The sequence below is a fragment of the Fukomys damarensis genome, unplaced genomic scaffold (genome assembly GCF_012274545.1).
Source record: "Fukomys damarensis isolate Sample0158 unplaced genomic scaffold, DMR_v1.0_HiC HiC_scaffold_26, whole genome shotgun sequence".
In the NCBI taxonomy this organism is placed as follows: Eukaryota; Metazoa; Chordata; class Mammalia; order Rodentia; family Bathyergidae; genus Fukomys; species Fukomys damarensis.
Window position 1 is genome coordinate 16,610,374 of NW_022900938.1, and position 20,179 is coordinate 16,630,552.

The 20,179-nt window shown below is 34.3% G+C and overlaps 1 protein-coding gene across 2 annotated transcripts in view; it reads left to right on the forward strand.

The window, feature by feature from the left end:
- Positions 1-15,787, forward strand: part of Cwc22 (CWC22 spliceosome associated protein homolog) — a 60,324-nt gene extending 44,537 nt beyond the window's left edge. For both annotated transcript variants that reach the window (XM_010636791.3, XM_010636792.3), the window contains exons 14-20: positions 1,499-1,559; positions 5,454-5,531; positions 6,136-6,288; positions 8,347-8,474; positions 10,146-10,247; positions 10,341-10,561; positions 14,981-15,787. In XM_010636791.3, coding sequence (XP_010635093.1) covers positions 1,499-1,559; positions 5,454-5,531; positions 6,136-6,288; positions 8,347-8,474; positions 10,146-10,247; positions 10,341-10,561; positions 14,981-15,546 — 1,309 coding nt within the window. In that variant the 3' untranslated portion in view covers positions 15,547-15,787. The remainder of the gene's footprint in view (positions 1-1,498; positions 1,560-5,453; positions 5,532-6,135; positions 6,289-8,346; positions 8,475-10,145; positions 10,248-10,340; positions 10,562-14,980) is intronic.
- Positions 15,788-20,179: the final 4,392 nt, after the last annotated feature.

Consider the following 20,179-nt stretch of genomic DNA (forward strand, 5'->3'; position numbering starts at 1 on the left):
GCAGGTGGTCCAGTATAGTAGAATATTATTTATTCTTCCATGCTGAGATTTTAATGTAAACATGAGAAATTTGACTTATGTTTGTTCCTTTCTTAATTAGAAGTTTTCTTGTTTCTCTAAACATAATATGCATTTCAAGAAATTGCTTTTCAAAGCATAAGTATACTTGTGTTCAAGTTGTACTTCTGGGACTATGTTTCCAAGAGCAAGTCTCACAAAACCTCTTTGTCTTCCTTTTGTCCTCTATAAAATGAGAGGATTGAATCAACTTGTCTCTTAATCTTTTTGAAACCCTAATTGTTTATGAATTTAAATCAGGATAGTGTCATATGGATGTTTTTACCTCCCAGTATTTGTGACTGATGAGTGGAAATACATGTTTTAAAAATTTTAGATGGTTATAAATATTTATGGATAAACTGATAAAATTTTAAAGGTTTTATCTGTCTTTGTTCTCTTTGTTACATCCTACCTGCTGTTTTGTATAAGCTTTTGAATATAGGTATTGATATATTTTTCTTTCTTAGATTTATTCAACAATAAATGAAAAACAGCTGGCTTTCCAGAAAACCTCAAGGAAAGTATTCCTTGAGATCTGGGACCTGGTTCCTTATACTTAGATTTGTCCTCTAATACTGGATTATCAAACTAGAATATTTAATAAATTTTGTTATCATTATTAACCTGCAGTATTAAAAGAAAAAGGTATTAGTAACACCTAAAAATTGACTACTGCTGTACCTCAGTGACCAGTGTGGATCTGAAGAACAACTGATAAGCTTATTATGATTGCATAAATGGAAAAAGCTTATATACTATGTATTTTATTATTACTTCACCTTAAAATGAAGAAGATCGAGTACAGCAAAAACCCTTTTATCTAACTCATTACAAGTGGAGGTTGAATGGTTTGAGAGAATAATGAAAGTCAGTACATATCAATTTGTCTTTGCCAACATAAAATTCACCTTTGTCAAGTATACAGTTCATTTTAGAACATTCACAGAGTTGTGTAATTATCAGTACTATTCTCAGAATATATTTATTACTCTAAATTCTGAGCAGAACCCTATCTCAGAATAAAAAAAAGGGCTGGGAATGCACCTCTGAGAAGACCTTGCCTTCAATCCCCAGTAATATACAAACACACAGAAAAACAATTAAATCATCCTTTACCCATTAGCACTTACACCCTAGTTCTTTAATCTTCCCATGTCTACAGACCTAACTATTCAGAACATCTTATATGAATAGAATTGTTTATTTAGCCTTTGTGTCTGGCTTTTTTTGCATTGCATAATCCAAGGTTCATCTATGTTATACTATCCATTGGTACTTCATTCTTTGTAAAGTTAAGAGCTGTGTTTGTTTTATGTATAATAAAATAATATGCAGTTGCATTTAAAAGAGTATTCAAAACAATAATAAAGTAATATTGTATGTAAAATAGCTTATTGGTGCAAATTTTTAACCTACTGTGACCATCTTATCTCCATAGTTTAGATTTTGAAGAATGTGCTCACAAATTGCTGAAAATGGAATTTCCTGAAAGTCAAACAGTACGTTAATATTTTTTTTGTCTCTTAGGAAGTATGTATCGGTTATAAAAATGTTTAAGGGAGTTAAGAGTTAGGGTTCATCAGTTGAAACAATGACTCAATGTTAAATATTTTTTAAATGTATATTATAACTTAGAAGTAATTGAAAGTTCAGGAGTTCAGGGGCTTCATATATGCTATTCAATGAGTTAAATTATCTGCTTAAGTGGTATTTTGGAAGAATACAGAGTCTGAAGCACCACCCTGTATGTAGAGTTTCTGAATGGTTACCTGTAACTCCCATTGTGACTTAAATTCAGTGGGAAACTTCTTATTTCATGAATAACCTGGTTCATTGTTTTCACTCACTAAAGGATCCTTTTGTAATAGAAATTATAAAAGTTGCAGCACGTGGTATTACATTGCTTTAATTGGATATAGATGCACCTGCATTATGTTTTCATTCATTAATTCACTTAAAAATGAATTCAGCACGTGCTATGTGTCAGACATTCTGCAAAGTGCCTGAGACTTGGTGATTAAGTAAATAAGGCCTTCTCTTAGTCCCATGGGGTTTACTCTTATAACTCAGTGTACTAAAGTATCAGAACACAGATGCCAAGGATAACACACAGTTGGATAGATTATTTTGTCTGGTGGTTGTTGTTTTGCCCAGTTGTCTTCTTTAGTATATTGTTTATACCCACATAAGATATTGGATCCTTGAAACCTGAGCCAAGGTTTTGGTATCTGTGTTTTACACACCTTGCTCTATGTGCACCAGACTCAGCACAAATGTCAGAGTGACTATATTCTCTCTCATAGGCTGTTTGCTTTCTTTGTTTAAGGCTTTAAATATGATCTGCTATAGGTATTGGCAGACTGACCAGCCCAGTGACTTTTTTTTTCTCTTTGGTTCCAAGAATCGAACTCAGGTCCTTGTGCTTGTGAGGCAGGCGGCAGTACTACTAAGCTAAATTCCCAGCCCCCATGGCTTTTTGTATAAATAAAGTTTTATTGAAATAAAGCCATACCCATTCATTGATCTCTCCCTTAACCCTGTGGCTGTTTTCACACCACAACAACAGAATGAGAAGTTTTGATAGAAATTGCTCTAAAGCCTGTAATATTTACTGTCCTTCCTTCTTCTCTTGAGGTAGGGTCTTGCTAAATCCCAAAATATTCCAAATTGGACTCAAACATTTGATCTTTCTGCCTCAGCCTGCCAGAGTGCTGAAATTATAAGCATGTGCCACTCAGCTTGGCAGTCTTTGTTATGTAATGTAGATTCATTCTTGAAATGCCATAGGGAAATTTAAGAAAAGCTTAGGCTTTTTAATTTTTTAAAAATTTTCTTTTTCACAGTTTATTTAGTGGCATATTAGAGAGTGTTCATGTGTATACTCAGGCTATAATTGATAATGTCATCCTGGGAAGGAAATAAATTAGTAAATTAACCTTTAAAATTATAATTGACATTGAAATTATGCCATGATTTTCTTACATTAACTTGTAGAATATAATTAAGTCATTATAAATTTTATTAATATTAAACCAGAGGGTAGTTGTTCTAGAACTAACATCAATATATTTTGATAATATTTGGAAGTGACAGTGCATCTCTTTTCATGTACTCAGAAGACTTCTAAAATTGCTGTAATATTTAATTGAAATGTTAAAATATTTAATTATTCAATGCCATGGGGAATAACTTATAATTGCTTTTAGCCTAGGGAAGAAAGTAATTTGTTTTGTAAGCAGTGTTGACAGTTAGCAATGCTACAGGCATATTACCATGTTTTATTGTTTAAAACCTAATTAACTGCCATATTATTGTAAAACACAACATTGGTAGAAAAATTTAAAGTGAATTTTAATGTACCAAGTTCATATAAAACAGCAGAATTCAGAAACCTTCATTTTGAATTTTCAGTACATGTGAAATTTTGACAAGGTATACTTTTTCAGAACTTGTGCATTTATGAACTTTTTATTTGAGTCAACTTGTGACTGATGTTTTTTAAAAATCCAGCAATAAAGTGGCATCTGAAGTAACTCTTGTGTCTTAAGATGAAGGCCTTGTGGAGGTTGTTTCCAGGCAGACCGTCAGCTTCTGGAGCAGTACTGGTTGTTCCAACTCCCCACACTTATGGGAACTGTGAATTCTTTACTGTCTGGTACAGTAGCAATATGTGGCTTCACAGTACTGGAGACACGTGACTAAGGAGATAAATCTTAATTTCATGTATTTATAAGTAATATGAATCGGAACCTAGTGGAGCTTCCATGCTGACTGTGCAATTCCAGGGTATTTGTTCAGTGCTTCTCCAGGGTTCCCTTCCTGATTCTTGTCCTAAGACCTCACTCTGGATTCCCGACATAAATTGTCTATATAAGTGTGTGCAGTAATACTTACACACCTAATTTTGAAAATATCTACAGTTTTTTAATCTAAGTTGTATTTGTTTTATTAACAATCCAAGTGTCAAAAGTTGTTATTCAAAATATAAAATGATGAAGATGTGATGTATATCAATTTCTCAAGATGATTGAAATTACAATTTATCAAAAGTTGACTAGTTTTTTTAATATTAAAATATAAAGATAAAAATCAACTAAAAGGATATAAATTTTATTTTTACAGACTTGTTTTCCATTTAAAGAAAGCAAATGTATTACAGTTACTATATTTGGAAAATTGTTATTTTAAACTTTCTACAAATTTTTTGTAGAAAAAGATCTCTGTTCACATCTACAATGACCACTATAGATCAGAGAGTAGATTTTTTTTTTCTCTGATCGCTATGTGTCCTGAATTTTCCATCTATGAAGTTTTGTAAGCAATATATACTTCTCTAGTCAGGAATTAATAATACTTACTAATTAAAATCTGTAGTTAAGAATAAATCATTTTTGTATTTTTTGCTCAGGGATTTACCCATTGGTTCAACAGAATTTCTAAAGAGGTTTTCAGGGCAACTCAGCAGCTGATTGGACAGCATATTTGAGAAGAAGTAATGCAGTGGTTCCATCTATTTATATAGATCGATGTGTGTGACTTTTATTATGAGACCAGGAAACTGAGCCACGGGCATAGTGATCTCTTTCCCCTTTGTTCTTTTAAGTTCATTTTTCTTTTACTAACTAGAAGGTTATTTAAGTTAAAATTGTTAAAGTTGTGTGTATTTATATTTGCTTCAGTGAAGACCCATTATATTCTGCCTTTTTTAAACTTAACTAAATATATTCTTTAGGACAGGGGATATAGCTCAGTGTCACCGCTACTGCTTCATAAACACAAGGTCCTGAGTTGGATCCCTGGGGGGAAAAGCCAAAAGCAGATAAATGTATTCTCTTAACAGTTGACTCTATATCCTTGGGAGAAGTGTATAACTGAATTGTTACATACTGTGTTGGTCAGTCTGTATTTAAAAGAATTCTGCATAAAATCCTTTTAGAATGCAGTATATTAAGTTCTTGATACATATTTCATATAGTAGTTTTTTTTACAAGTGGCTCATAATTACATGGGCTTAGAATTTAATAATATAATTAGCATAAATAGTTATAGATGGTACAGCTAAACTAGAGCTATAAAAAATCTGAGCTTATAGATTGAAGTTCTTTTTTATAAATTCGCAAATTTTCAAATATTTGGGGCAGGGGTTGAGACAGGGTCTTGCTATGTAGTTCAGACTGACCTTGAATTCATTATGTAATCTAGGCTGGCCTCAAACTCCCAGCTCAAACTCCTCCTGCCTCAGCCTCCCAAGTGCTGGGGTTATAGGCATGTGTTATCACACCTGGCTTTTCAAAATAATTTAAACTTTTAAAAATATGGCCAGCCGCTGTCATAGGTAAATTATCATACAATATAGATTTATTGTGTTTTGAATGATTTTTTTTTTCAAATAGAAAGAACTCTGCAATATGATACTTGACTGCTGTGCCCAACAAAGGACCTATGAGAAATTTTTTGGCTTATTAGCTGGGGTGAGTTCATGTCAGAATTTAATAGAAATCCTTTGATAACATAAATATAGTGAACTAATGATTCTGATTTGTGATCTTATCTAATACGGTATCTTTGTTAAAAGCAAATTCTCTCAGATTTTCCACTTTATTTAGCTTCCTTTCTGCTTCGTTTTGGCAGGGCCTTAACTTTGTGTATCATTCCTCAACAATTTTTAAAAATTCTACATACTTCAATAATTAATTCTCCAGTACAAGAATTAATACTGCTTAGAGATTAAGCAGTTACCAGTCAGGAAAATGTTCAGGCACCACAAGTAAAGCATGATCTAAATATTTTTAAATTCAAATTCTACTGAGAGGGTAAAAGTATAAATGTATGTTTCACAAATATATGTATCTAGGATCAACTACATTATAGTTTTATTATAGCATACACATCCTGGAACCCCATATATATAACTTCTTTTTGAACGTCACGTCACAGAAAGATACAGTGATACATATTTTTTAAGTTGTCCAAAATATTTGTTTTAACTCATTAAATTTAAGAAGCTCAATATGCTCATATTTGTAGTAGCATTCAATTTTTACTGGTGTTGACATTCAGTTTTTTATTTATTAGAGATTTTGCATGCTGAAAAAAGAATACATGGAATCCTTTGAAAGTATATTCAAAGAACAGTACGATACCATCCATCGCTTAGAAACAAACAAATTGAGGAACGTTGCCAAAATGTTTGCTCATCTCTTATACACTGATTCACTTCCATGGAGTGTAAGTAATTGAGTCAATATTTATACTTCTTTCCTACTCCCCTGATATTCTCAAATATATGTTAATTATCCCCTAGCCACACTTATCCTATTAGGATATGTGCACTAAAATGAAAATATATAGTACAGTTTTACAGGAAGTGCTATTTTTGAGGGTTTGTTTATGTAACATAGGATCAGATAACTAAGGTACTAAATGATATGCAAGTATAAGAAATACTATTCTGGATTATATAACAGTCCAAACTAAAAATGCTTTTTAATAGTAGTCACTAGAAATATTTTCAGGGAGAGCATCATATTTTCGTTTTCTGTTGATACACATTCATGTGCACACTACTCATATCACGAAGTAAAGACATGCATTTCCCTATATTGGTGGTACTTATACCTCTGAATTATTGTCTCTTTTCCAAAAGTAACTTTCCATAGTTGCTCTTTTTAGCACTCAAGAGAAATCATTTGTCCTGGCAGGATATATTCTTTTAAGCAAACATTGATCTCAAATAAACAAAAAAGGAGATTGTGTAGTCGTAGAACAAGGAAAGATAATTTTTATTGGAAAATCTGCACAAGACTTGAATTTGAAATATATTCATATATCTGGTATTTGTTGTACAGTTACTGTCCATTCTGCCACCATTGTTTAGCCACTCTGGGGTCTTTACTTTCAGGGATTACCATTTAAGCAGAGGTAAAGTATATCTGGGACAATAATACAGACCATAAAATGGTAGATTATAACACAAGCAATATTGCAGAAGGAATATTTCAGAAAGAAAAGTAAGGGAGGGAGAAAAGAAGAATAAAAAACTATATCCAGGAATAAAGAGAAGAGAATCACCTTGTAGAATACCACAACTAATGCTAGCATGAAGCAACATTATTCATCTTATAAACATTGTGTAACTTTTGTCTTACTTGTAATTACTAAGTTCTTCTACACTAATAGACATTTGTAAGCTAACTCAGCATCCTTTATACTATTTTTTTTTACTTATTTCACCTTTTTTGAGAAATGAAATTCAGTTTTAAACAGTTAACTAATAGATTCCTGTAACACATGGCTCTTAAAATCTGGAGGTTATTTTTATTTTTATTTCTCTTAAAATACATTTTAATCTCATGGAGATTTTTAAACCATAATTTAGTATTCAGAAAATCCATCATTTTTTCTTTTACTTTTATTCTATATTTGTTAGAGACCCCTGCAGTCAGGTTCCAGTCCCCACCTGCCCAGTACACGACGATGCAGGCCTCAGAAAAAGATACACCAAGAGAGAGAACTAAGAGAGAAAAAGCAGGGTTCCAGAACGATCAATGCCAGCACAACTGACAGAGGCACTGGACAGTCCTAGGCACTGACTTTTATTGGTAATCAGTTGGGGTAAAGCCAACATGTGGTTTATATGGAAATTAATGTGAACAAGGCTCATAAAGGACAAGACAAAGCATTCTCAAATTAGGAAAAAAATAGACAATATATGACTACGTAGAACATCGTCCTTTTAGTCTGAAGGTTTTAGTTGTGGGAACAGAATTTGGGTGCAGATTACTCTGACTTTGGCACATAGGCTTCAGCCAGACTTACTTCTCAAAGCAAGCCAGTTGTGGAGTTGACGCTTCACAGCCTGCTTTGGGGATAATATTACAGCCCTCTGCATATATTATATGTGCTACATGAAACTATACCTTGAAGCTATATGTGGTATTTTGCCCTGAACTCTTATATATACACATAACTGTTAAGTAAAATGTAGGAGCTAGTGATCTTGCTTTAGCAATGTATGCTCAAACACTGTATCTTCCCTGCTATAAAAACACACTACTCAAGAAAGAGAATGCAATCTGTTTCTTTAGCATCTCAATATTTAAAAACTAGTATTGAGAAGTAATGTTAAACTTTGCTAAGAGATAACACATGTCAGCATAAGGGGAGAGATTCAGAGATAATTCTAGTTGAAGAAAAATACTAATTTCAAAAAATACATAAACTTGTTGTAACTTTTTCCTCTGGTAATAGTCAAAATAAAAGTGTCTTTCTAACTTTAATTTTCAGGTTCTTGAATGCATAAAACTGAGCGAAGAAACAACTACATCATCTAGTAGGATTTTTGTCAAAATATTCTTCCAGGAACTGTGTGAATACATGGGTCTTCCTAAACTTAATGCAAGATTAAAGGATGAGTAAGTTAATTGTGAAACATATTTTAATATGGGGATTTCCACCACTTCAGCAGCCATAAATCCACCATTGGTTGTACACATTGAAAATTAAGCCCCATAGGCCTTTCTTTATGCATTAGTTTATTCTGAATATCATGTTATGTGACTTAATACAACATGCCTTTTTGGTACTGGGGATTGAACTTGGGTCCTTGCATTTGCAAGGGAGGTGACAGAACCACTGAGCTAAATCCCCAGCCCAACGTGCAATTTTTTAATGGTGACTTTGGTACAAGTGGTGAGAACACAAACTTAATATTTCTTTTAATTTAGTTAGAACACACAAAATCATTGCTGCATGCCCACTGGAATTCCCAAGGATGAATAGTTACACTTTTATTTTTACCCTTGTTTTGAGCCTTAGAATATTTTGGTATCAATGGGTAATTGTGTGGGTGTATATATGCTATATGGATATATAGATATACATATACATGCAGATAAATATTAGTGACATAATTGTTCGAATGGGACTGGAGCCTTATTCCAGGACTATTGTGTATTCTCTATCTCAGTTTTATTTCTTATGTATTCAGAGTTACTCATTGCCATTTGTTTTATTGTGCTTGGCTCATTGTTTAGATTGAATTTTCCATTCACGGTATTGACATCATCCCACCACGTTTCTCACTGAACACCTGCCAGATCTAGTAGTCTTTCTCAGCCCTCATGCCCCCTCATTTCTGGGCCTCATTTAAACTATTCACCACTTACTTCTTCACTGCAGTTCCTCACTTTCCTCCCATTCCTCTTCCTAGTCTCTCTCTCTCTTCCTCAGCCTGCCCCTCCAGTGTCGAAGTTCACCAAAGGTCTATACTTGCTTCTGTGTGCCAACACTGGGCTGCTTCTAGTTCTTCCAGCTTCATGTGCTTGTTTATGTCATTCCTGTCCGTTGTATTAGACTCTCCTGCTCCTTCTTCAGCAAGCTGCACTCTAGCCACACCAATATGGCCACGCTGGCTCTTTCATGCTTCCTTACCTCCGTTTCTATGGCTGTTGATCCCCTTCTTCTTGATCTGTCTAGCAAATGCTTAACTTTTTTTCTTACATTTTATCTTTCCTATGAAATACTTTTCCCTGATTCCACTGGGTCATCATTCATTGTGACACTTGAAACACATGTCCAAAACCACACAATATTAGTGCTTTTCTATATGTCTCCCTCCATAGATAGATAATTAAATTATATGCAGCCTTAGTCGTTGATCTTTCCCTTTTGTTAACTACTCCCCCATCCCTAGTGCTTTGCCCATGCTGTGCATCTGTATAAATGTACATATAAAAACAAAGTAGGTTTTTTAAATTTTCTATACATAAACTCACATAAAATATGTGTACTTGTGTATGTATGCATATGCATGTGTTTATACATATGTATTTGTTTTTTCTGTATGTGTGTCAGTGTGTGCAGAAGAAAGTTTTTTTAGACCTCTCTTCCATAATTACGGAAACCAGCTTAAGTTATTATATGACCCTGCTCATTTCATTTAATAGCATATAATTTAGCCTAATAAATGCGTGATTATATTTCACTTACTAATTTAACACACAAAAAACCTGAAAATGTATGTATAAAGATTTTGTATTTTTATCTTTATCTGTCTTTTTGCTTCATTTTTTATTTTTTTTCAGAACCCTGCAGCCATTCTTTGAAGGATTACTACCCCGAGATAATCCAAGAAATACTCGGTTTGCCATCAACTTCTTCACCTCTATAGGTCTTGGAGGTTTAACGTAAGAATTATTTTCAGAATTTTATTTTCATATTACAAAATTATCTTATAGTAGCCTTTGAGGCATAGTTTAATAGAGTATATTTTTAATTAGGGATGAATTACGTGAACATCTCAAAAATACACCAAAAATTATCGTGGCACAGAAACCAGATGTTGAACAGAGTAAGTCCTCCCTGACCTCTTCGTCTTCAGCATCGTCCTCTTCAGAGTCTGACTCCTCTGACTCGGATTCTGACAGCAGTGAGAGCAGTTCAGATTCTTCCAGTGAGGACAGCGACTCTTCGTCCACCAGCAGTCATAGCTCAGCCTCAGGTATTGAAACTCATTTGTAATTTATTTGCTCTTTTCTAAAAAGTATTACACAGTAGTGATACTTATGATGAAGGAACAAACATTTGATTGCTTCTTTATTTTAGAGTTCACTTGTTTCAGAGCTACACTTACTAATGTAAGTGATCATCTATTTCTCTTGGACTCTGTAATATATTACAACATTGACAGTGCCGAAATTGTAGTGTGGAATCTTCTTCATAAATTTGTCGATATTTCATTGGCAAGTATTTATTTGCAGTTGTGAGGCAGGCCAGAGCCACTGAACTAAATCCTCATCCCAGTGATTTAAATTCATGTTTGTATTCTAGTTTCTGTGAGCTATCCTATTGTTTATATTTGAAAGTAATTTGGTTTTTTTACTTTTAATAGTGAATCTTAACTGAGTGAACATTTAGATTTACAAATAATGCTCCTGTGAAACTCTTGTACATATCTTTTGATAACAGAATATAAGCGTGGGTATTATACATACATGTGACAATACACACCATGCACAATCCCTGTGTTAATCATGGTCAAATTATGAGTTTTCAACTTGATGATCATACAAAAATTGTGGAGCTGTACTTCGCATTTAGCCTCCTGAGTGCTGAGGTTACAAGTGTGCAGCACCATGCCTGGCTCAAATTTTGAATATTGATCTTTTCCTGGACTAGTAGTATGTGTTTTGATACTCTTGTGATGCCCATCCATAGGCTGACGTAAGTGTTCTAAGCACATTTACATTAGTCTAGGCTGGTGATGATGAACGGTTTAGAAGAGTGCCCAAACTGCAACCCAAAACCCGTTTATTTATCTCAAAGTGCCGACACTGCAGTTAAACCTGAATACTGAAATTTTAGTTTAGAAAAAACAGTTCACACATTAACACCTTTTGTCTTAAAAGAAAAACAACACACATAGGTTCGCCACCACTGGGCTTGGTTTTCATGAGTTTCTCAATTTATGATGAGTTCATCCTCAATCTGTGTACTTTGAACATGCGCACGTGTGTGTGTGTGTGTGTGTGTGTGTGTGTGTGTGTGTGCGTGTGTGTGTCTACATGCACATAGTTCTTTCAGGTATACACCCACAGATGGAATCACTGTTGTAAAGTGTGCATATGTCTGGTTTTACTGATTACTGCCAGTTTTCGGAGTAGCGTTCCTTTTCATTTTAGCCACTGTGGTGGGGATGTAATGGTAGTGTATTATAGTTTTAGTTTTAATTTGCATTTCCTTGATCACTAATGAAGTTGACTATCAATTTATTGATGGCCATTTGAATATTTCTTTTTGGTTGTTGTTTATTAAATAGCTGCCCAAGTCATTTGCTTTTTTTTTTTTTTAATCCTTTAATTTGTAGGAATTCTATATTCTGGGTAAGTGTGTGTGTGTGTGTGTGTGTGTGTGTGTGTGTGTGTGTGTGTGTGTGTGTGTGTGTATTTTTTTTAACTGCAAAAATGTATTATAAATAACTGTAATTCTGTTCTAGTCTCCACCCCTGGGAGGCTCTGCCAAAGCTCTGCTGTCTTTCTGTCTTTTTCCTCAGCAGCAGCCCTGAATCAGCAGATGTTCTCAGGGAGAAAGTGGCTGTAGAATATCAACTTCTCTATGTCTGCTTTCTCTTAAATTTTTGTCCTTTCTAGTCCTCATTTTTAAAATAAGTTCCCTGATGTCTTTGTTTAACTTTTTATTTTGAACTAATTTTAAAGGTAGAGGAATGTTACCAAAAAAGTTCAGAGAATCTAAGTATGCCCCTTTCCAAACATTCCTAATGTTAGCTTCTTACATAATTCTTACAAATTAACATTAGAATGTTAACAGTATTATTAACTAAGCTACAGACCTTAGTTAATCTATTAAAAGTATAAGTTTATCAAGAACCAACAAACTGATGTCCTTGATTGTTAATATCTTTCAGGATCCTATTGCATTTAGTTGTATTCTCCTCAGTCTTAAGCAGTCTCCAGGCTTTTTGTGCTTCGATACTTTTTGAAGTCACTTATTTTGTAAAGTTTCTCAGTAGAGATATTTATCTGATGTTTTCTCATGATTAGAATAAAGGTAGGCAGTCTTTGGTAAGAGTACCATAGAAATGGTGTGCTCTTTATAGTGTTTCCTATCAAAGGGCTCATAATATTGCCATTTTGCTTTTGGTGACCTTAACCTTGATCCCGGGACTGAGATGGTGTACACTGAATGTCTTCACAGAAATGATTTTCCTTTATTAAATTAATAGCTTCTAGGAAGATAATGTAATACTGTGAAACTCTTTTCCAGCTTTTACTCACTAATTTTGGCAAATATCTTTGCACTTTGTCTGCAGGACTTACTACTGTGATCTTTGCCTAGTGATTTTTCCGTTTACTTTCTTCTACTTTTAGTCGTTATTCCTCTTCTCCCATTTATTTATTTAACCATATACTTACGTCAGTATAGACTCATGCATGTTTGTCTTATTTTGTGGATTTAAGTCCAGCACTATCATTTATTTTATTCTAAACATTTCACCTTCAGCAATTAAGAATTTTTCTCCTTGACTTGTTTTTTTTAGGCCTGACCCCATCCTTCCCCTCAACTTCCTTCCATTGTAGCATCACAGATACTTCTGAATCTTCAGTGCCTTTAAATCAAAGATTTTCCATTTTTGTTTGGTGTTTCTAGTTATTTTCAAGAGGAACACAGATCTGCAATCTTCTTTATCCTACTTGGAAACAGAAATGGTATAGTTGAAGTATTTTCAAAGTTTTGTTCTAGTTCACATTTTCTGAAAAGGTCTGTATTACTTTACCCAAGATCAGCTTTGCTTTCTTCTATTATAGTATCTTGGTCTGAACGCGGGCTTATCTGCTTATCTAAAATGTGTATTATATCTTGTTTTGTTTTTGGTTTTTATGCTGTATTTCAGGGAGGTAGCACTTCTTCCTGCAGCCTTAGATTGAAGAGCTAATCTTCACACTCTTGTTCCCTACTTTCTTATACTTCAAAGTATTTTTTACCTACCATGTGGCATCCGGAAATTGTGGGCTCTCTGTTTTTTTATTATTAGAGCAAGATTTTATTTGTTCACAGGAAGTTTTTCTTGAGTTGAAATATACAAACACTGTTCATTTATCTCTTTTAATTCTTCAAAATTTATTTTATGGTATCTGTTTTGAGAACAGATGTTAACACAGCATGAATTGCTGCATTAAGGAAGCTTGCTGATTCAAATTTAATTTGCGTTATCACCCAATTTTACTAGAGAATTATTTTATTAAAATATTAAATAGCATAAAAGCAGTATGAACTGCCTTCAGATTTGAAAACTGTAAAGCAAACAGCAGAAGGAGAAGAGTATTGCATATTGTTTTGTGGCTAGATTTTAATGTCAACAAAGCCCTGAGAATGGTGTAGAGAGGGTCGGAGGGATGCTGGTTTAGCCTGAAGCAGATGGTTTCTGCTTCGGTAACTGCAGCTCAGCCAAGCTGTATGATAGAAACAGAGACAAATCCTCAGTGGCGAAACAACTAATTTACTATATACAAGGGTGAGCACTTGGCAAAAGACATAAAGGATGGTAGGTTGAGATTTGGGTAGTTTAAGCAAGAATGGGCAGTTTTCTGCTGTTTTCATTCTGTATACCTAGGAATTTCTGACAGAAATTTTAGTCATCAACAGATTTTATATACACAAATTGAATAACACAGATAAAGTGAAAAATTTGTTTTACAACTTAATAGTGAATTTTATGTTCATTGTTTTGCTATGCTATATTTGTATTTGTGACTAAACAATAAAATTAATCGTTCAAGAACCTTTTAAAAGAGTTTTCCTAAGCTAAGTCTCTGTGGCTCTCTTAAGAGACTATACTAAATCCTGATGTATCTATCTTACTGGTGCTGCTAATCCTCTCTGCTAGCCTCAGGGACAGAACTGTTTTGTAAAGGTTCTTCTTCATACATTTCTACTGTTTAGCAAACCTGGTTTCCCATCTTTTCCATCTTTAGGAGGCAATGTTGCTGGTTTAGGTGATGATTATATTTTGACAGTGAATAGAATATGACATAATATTCCTTGTGATATAATATACATGGGCTGGGATTTCAGTTTTGGTATGAAGTATATAAAGTGATATTTAACCATTTCTAGTCACTTAATAAAAATTTTTGCCATATTTGCTATAGCTTAAAATTCCCCTTTACTGTCATGAGGCTGAAAGAGTACATTGGTAACTAGTGTTATGATATTGTGTATTCTTAAAAATTATGAATCTTGTAAAATACTTTGTCATCAGACTTTCTGTGCAGTCACTGTGGCTTTGCATCCCTCTCATTCATTCTTTATATGAATGAGAAACCTACAATGTATCAATAAAGATTATTGTTAAATTATTAATTAAAATAAAAGCTAACTGTATTTCATTTTACGCATGCAGCTGAAGATATGAGAAAGAAGAGACAAGGGAAGACCAAAAGTAAAGGTGGAGATAAATCGGTCAGGAACCAGCAAACAAATGACAGGAGACAGGAAGAAAGAAGAGCCGAACAAAGGCACCGAGAAACAAGGTCTGAGAGAGAAAGAAGATCAGACAAACAGAGAAGTCAAAATTCAAGAGATCAGAATTGGAGAGATCCCATAACAAGACACACATCAGACAGGAGCATCCTCTCTGAAGGAAACATTTACAGTAGGGTGGGGAATGACCGAGACCAAGAAGTGCATATGGACTGGGAAAACAGGCGTGGTGATCCAAAAAAGAAGAGAGAAGAGAGAAGAAACTTTTTTTTGGAAAATGAGAGTTACAGACTCCGAAATCAGGACAGTGAAAATTCTAGGAGAGATAGATCAAAGTCAAGAGAGAGGAATAGAAAACATGCAAGCTCTAAAAGTGAAGAAGATCGGTATGAGAACGGTGCTGAGAGACGGTGGGAAAAATCTAGCAGGTGCTCAGAACATTCCAGAGAGTCAAAGAAAAACCAGGACCAGAGAAGAGAAAAGTAGTTCTACAAAATAAAAGCAACTGAATATGCTTTATATTCAGTTCAGAGTATTTTTTACATTAATGAATTTATAGAGCTCTTGTATAAAGTATTGGTTTGTTTTTGTAAATTTTAAAAATGTTTCCATTTTAACATGTTTTATAATTGATGTATTCAAGGGGCTCCGTTTAAAACTATTGGGAGAGAAAAGTCAATAGAAAAGGAATGTAAGTCTTGCTTATATTTTGTGAATAAAACAGTCAAATAGTCATTGCATCAGTAATTTTTTTCCTCTAACAAAGTATTTTTTCTGATGTTTCTAAATATTTAAATATGTATTTTTAGTGGCTTTTTATATGTAATTGAAGACTGAAATGGATCAGTCATTTCAGTTTAATATGTTTTGCTTTTTTATGAAATATAAACCTTTCTTAGGTAGAAGATTTAGAGGTTTCATATACATACTATCTTGAACAAATTAGGTAATGTAATTTTTTTCTCAAGTATTTTGAGATGTTTATGTTAAGCTCATGCACAGCTCCCTTGTTTATAATGAGGACTCATTGGTCAGTTTCCTCTCTCCAACTGCTCTGTATGGTTAAGTTAAAATTCATTGTGCTGAGTGCTTCTCAGCCTAGAAGTTATATCCCAATTGGTGAGTTAATGTGTATTTAATTTTTAATATGGATTAATAATCATTGAGAAACGTATCATCATAAGATATGTGAGCAGCCTATGAAATAATTCCAGTTTTCTATAAAATTTTAAGTTTCCATTATTGTGATTTCACCAATTAATGTGACTATATTATTTATTACTTTTGAAATAAAATATTACCTCAGAGATCTTAGATTTGCTGACAGGTATTTAACCCTACTTACTAAGTGCACTTGTGTACTTGCTTACTATAAAAATAGATATATGATTAGTCCATTTTTGCCAATGTCTGGGTCCAAGAAAAGTAGCATCACCATCTCAATGTTTAGCTTTTGGGCATGCTTGGTTTCAAAATGTTTTCAATTTTTATTATTAAAAACTTGAGTACAAATAACAATAATATTAGTGTAAGTTAATTTACTCTTGGCCCTAAAATATAGTAATTGGATACAACCACTCAGGAAAACTCTAATGTTTCTTATACAATGATCCTTACAAGACAGCATCAGAAGAAACCATCAAAGGCCTGGTGTATTTCATAGAACTATGAACTAAGCACATTGGATTAAAATAACATGCAGGTTATGCACCCTAAAAGAAATAAGAGTTTAGTGTTTTACCCAAACACTGATTTTTAGGGGTCATAATAAATAAAATCAGTAGATTAGAAATTTTAGCTTAATTTTTCATTTTAATCTTCATAATTTTAAGTATAAAAATGAGAAACCATTTTAATGAATATTTAAGACCTTTAAAAACTACTGTAATAGATGGTGAACTAAAAATTTTTGTCTAAATTCATTTACCTAAATTAATTTTTAACTAAAAAATTATTGAACATTCTCTACATACCTAGCTTTGCTCTAGGTAATTAAGAAAAAGCAATGAACAAAGCATCATTTCCACTTTTAGAGGAAGTACAGTTGAGAGAACATGAAAGACAGTATTATGTTTCAATCTAAAATGTCTTCCTTACATAAGGTTCATATCTTCAGAGCTGAGGCTTTTGGAAAGGGATTGGATTGTTAGGGCTCTGACTTCATCGGTGGATTAATCTGTTGAAAGATTCATACCTCAATGTCATTTGAGGGGCTATTGGAGACTTAGGAGGTGGGGCCTTGTTGAAGGGAGTGAGTCATGGCAGTGAGCCTTTGGGACTGTCTCTTGTCTTCAATCTCTTTCCGCTTTTCCCCCCTTTCCCTCCGCCTACCGTGCCTTTCTGCCATGGTGTTCTGCCTCACCAAAATGCCCAGAACAGTAAGGCCAGCTAACCGTGGACTGAAATCTGAAACTGTAAGCCAAAATGAACCTTTCTTCCTTTTTTTTGGTACCAGGGATTGAGCTCGGGTCCTTGCACTTGTAAGGCAGGCCACCAAACCGCTGAGCTAAATCCCCAGCCCCGAACCTTTCTTCCTTTAAGTTGTTTATTTTAGGTATTTTGTCACAGTGACAAAAAACCAACACAGATCATCAATGTGTAACATCTCCAAGGATGATAAATGCTCTGATGCAAAGCAAAGTGGAGGAAAAAGTGATTGAGATTTACCTCGGAAAGTCAGAGTTCTTTGATAAAGGTGATAATTTTCCCAGAGATTTAGAAGAAGTGAGGGCTTGTGCCTCATGTGTTCCTCTGGGAAGAATCTTAGGGAGAAGAAACAGCTGAAGTACAAATGTTTGTCTGTAGTAAGTACCTTGTAGAAATTTTAACATGTTCTTTTCTACTTAATTTGAAATTTTATTTACCCTTACAAAAGTAATTAGCAGAACACCTAACTACCTCCACTGGAATTTTTTAACTGCAGTCAGTTCATATCAGGATAAGTAAGGCACTAGAGTAAGAACTGTACTGTGTGCCTTCAGAATGCGTTTCTGCAGCGTCGGCTATGAGGTGTTCACATGGCCTGTCAGCTGGGCAGGCCAGAGTCTCACCTGCATCCTTTTAATACAGACAAAGACGAGAAACATGTAGTTTGTGTTTGCTGTTTCTGTTTTTTCTTTTTTTGGTAACACTTTGGAATTAGCATTTCTATGGGTTAACTGAATTCTAGATGTTTTACACACGTTACTTGTTTTTTAGTTTCTTGTCTTCAAGGTTCTGTTCCTCCACCCCTCCTACATTTTGTGTTGTCACACTCTTCACATGATATAAGAATCCATACCACATCTGAAATCGCTCCTCAAAGCATCATGCTTTGACCTCAGCCTGTTAAGCTCACTTGCTTCTGTACTGCTCTTCTAGCAATTCAGCCTCCTGAAAGCTTCTGATCTCTTGCAGTTACCACCCCACCCCGTGATTTTTTCCCTTCCCCTATTCCATGGCCTATTCATATGAATGAATGAATGAATCAATCAACTAATTTCATTCCTTTCAAAGAACCCTGGAAGAATGAGTGTTGTTTCCCAGAAGAGGGGACTGGAGTCCAGAGAGGCTAATTAGGATCAGGCCTCATAGTTGGTAAGTAGCAGATCTGGTTTTAACTGAGATTGACTTTGTTTGGAAGCAGGACTGAAGTATGTGTAAAAGCTTGCTAGAACTATTGAGTATCAGCTCTGCAACCTAGCCACGGTGTGTACCTAGGTGAATTGATTGTCTCCTCATGTTCAGATTCATCTTTTAAAATTCTTAACTGGGCCACAGATACAGCTCAGTGGCCCCATGCTTGCCTGGGAAGCACAAGGTCCTTAGTTCCGTCTGGGTACAAAAAAATAATAATAATAATTCTTTATGCCGACCGTCCATAGTTGTAGCAATTAAATAAAATAACAAATTCAAGGAGCCCAGAATAATATGTCATACAACATGAGTAGTCAATAGGAGTTCTCTCCAAGCATACAGCAGACAGAAAATTCAGGCTCATTAGATCATTATGATTATTTTCTTTCATCCCATGTGTGATAGCACTTACTTTTTTTTTTTCAATTTCAAACATGAATTTAATGTTTTAGGGTAGCAACTAAAAGAAAGGGAGTATATAAGTTTCAAACAGCAAAAGTAAAAGCATTTTAATGAAAAATTAATTGCAAGAGTGAAGCACAAGACAACAGAAAGGTGTTAGAAATAAATCCAAATGTATTACTAATTAAGTTATATATAATGGAATAAATGTTCAAGGTAAAAGGATTGTTAAAAGTTTTCAAGTATTAGAGTTTTTTCCATCTCCTGCTAAAGTGGGTATAAAAAAATACATCTGGGCAAAGGCACATAGCTTTAGAGCACATGCTTAACTGAGTAAGCCCTAGGTGTGATCCCCAGCGCCAAAAACAAAAAGAGACTAAGAAAATAAAAGCAAGCTCATATGGCTATACTAATACCTAACAGAACCAGTGCAAAAGAAAAGGCTGGAAAGTAGATTTGTCTTATTTTCTTGCAGTACTGAGGATTGATCCGGGTCCTTGTGCACAGTTAACAAGAATTCCAGCAAGAGCGACATCCCCAATAGGAAGCTTAGATTTCTACAAACCTGGCTCAGAATACACCTGAGGCAGAACATCCACTTACTATGCCCAGCTCTGAATTTAATCCCCAGCACCAAAAACAAAAACAAAAAAAATACAAAACTGAATACTGTCAGTCAAACTAATGCAAGAGAAAGAACACACAAACCGTTCTCAAATGCAAAAGAGTCCCAAAGTAAACAAGTATACAAGGAGGCATTAAAAATATAAAAGTTCTCTGCACATGTGAAAATGAAAACATGCTAGAAAAATATACTCATAATGCTTAAGATACTGGAAACCTTAGTTGTCCTATAACTGTAAAGAGAAATTGAGCAAATAGCTTAAAACTAGAAAAACAGATACCTAAGACAAATAACAGCTGCTATAAATCTGGATAATTTAACAATGAAAAAGGTACAGATTTATAAAACACAAGAACACACCCCAGTGCAGGATATGATACCGTCTTCATCTACATCTCAATACCATCATAATTTTGGTGGTGCTGGGGATTGACCCCAGGACTTTGTACTTGTGTGCTCTACTTCTGAGATACACCC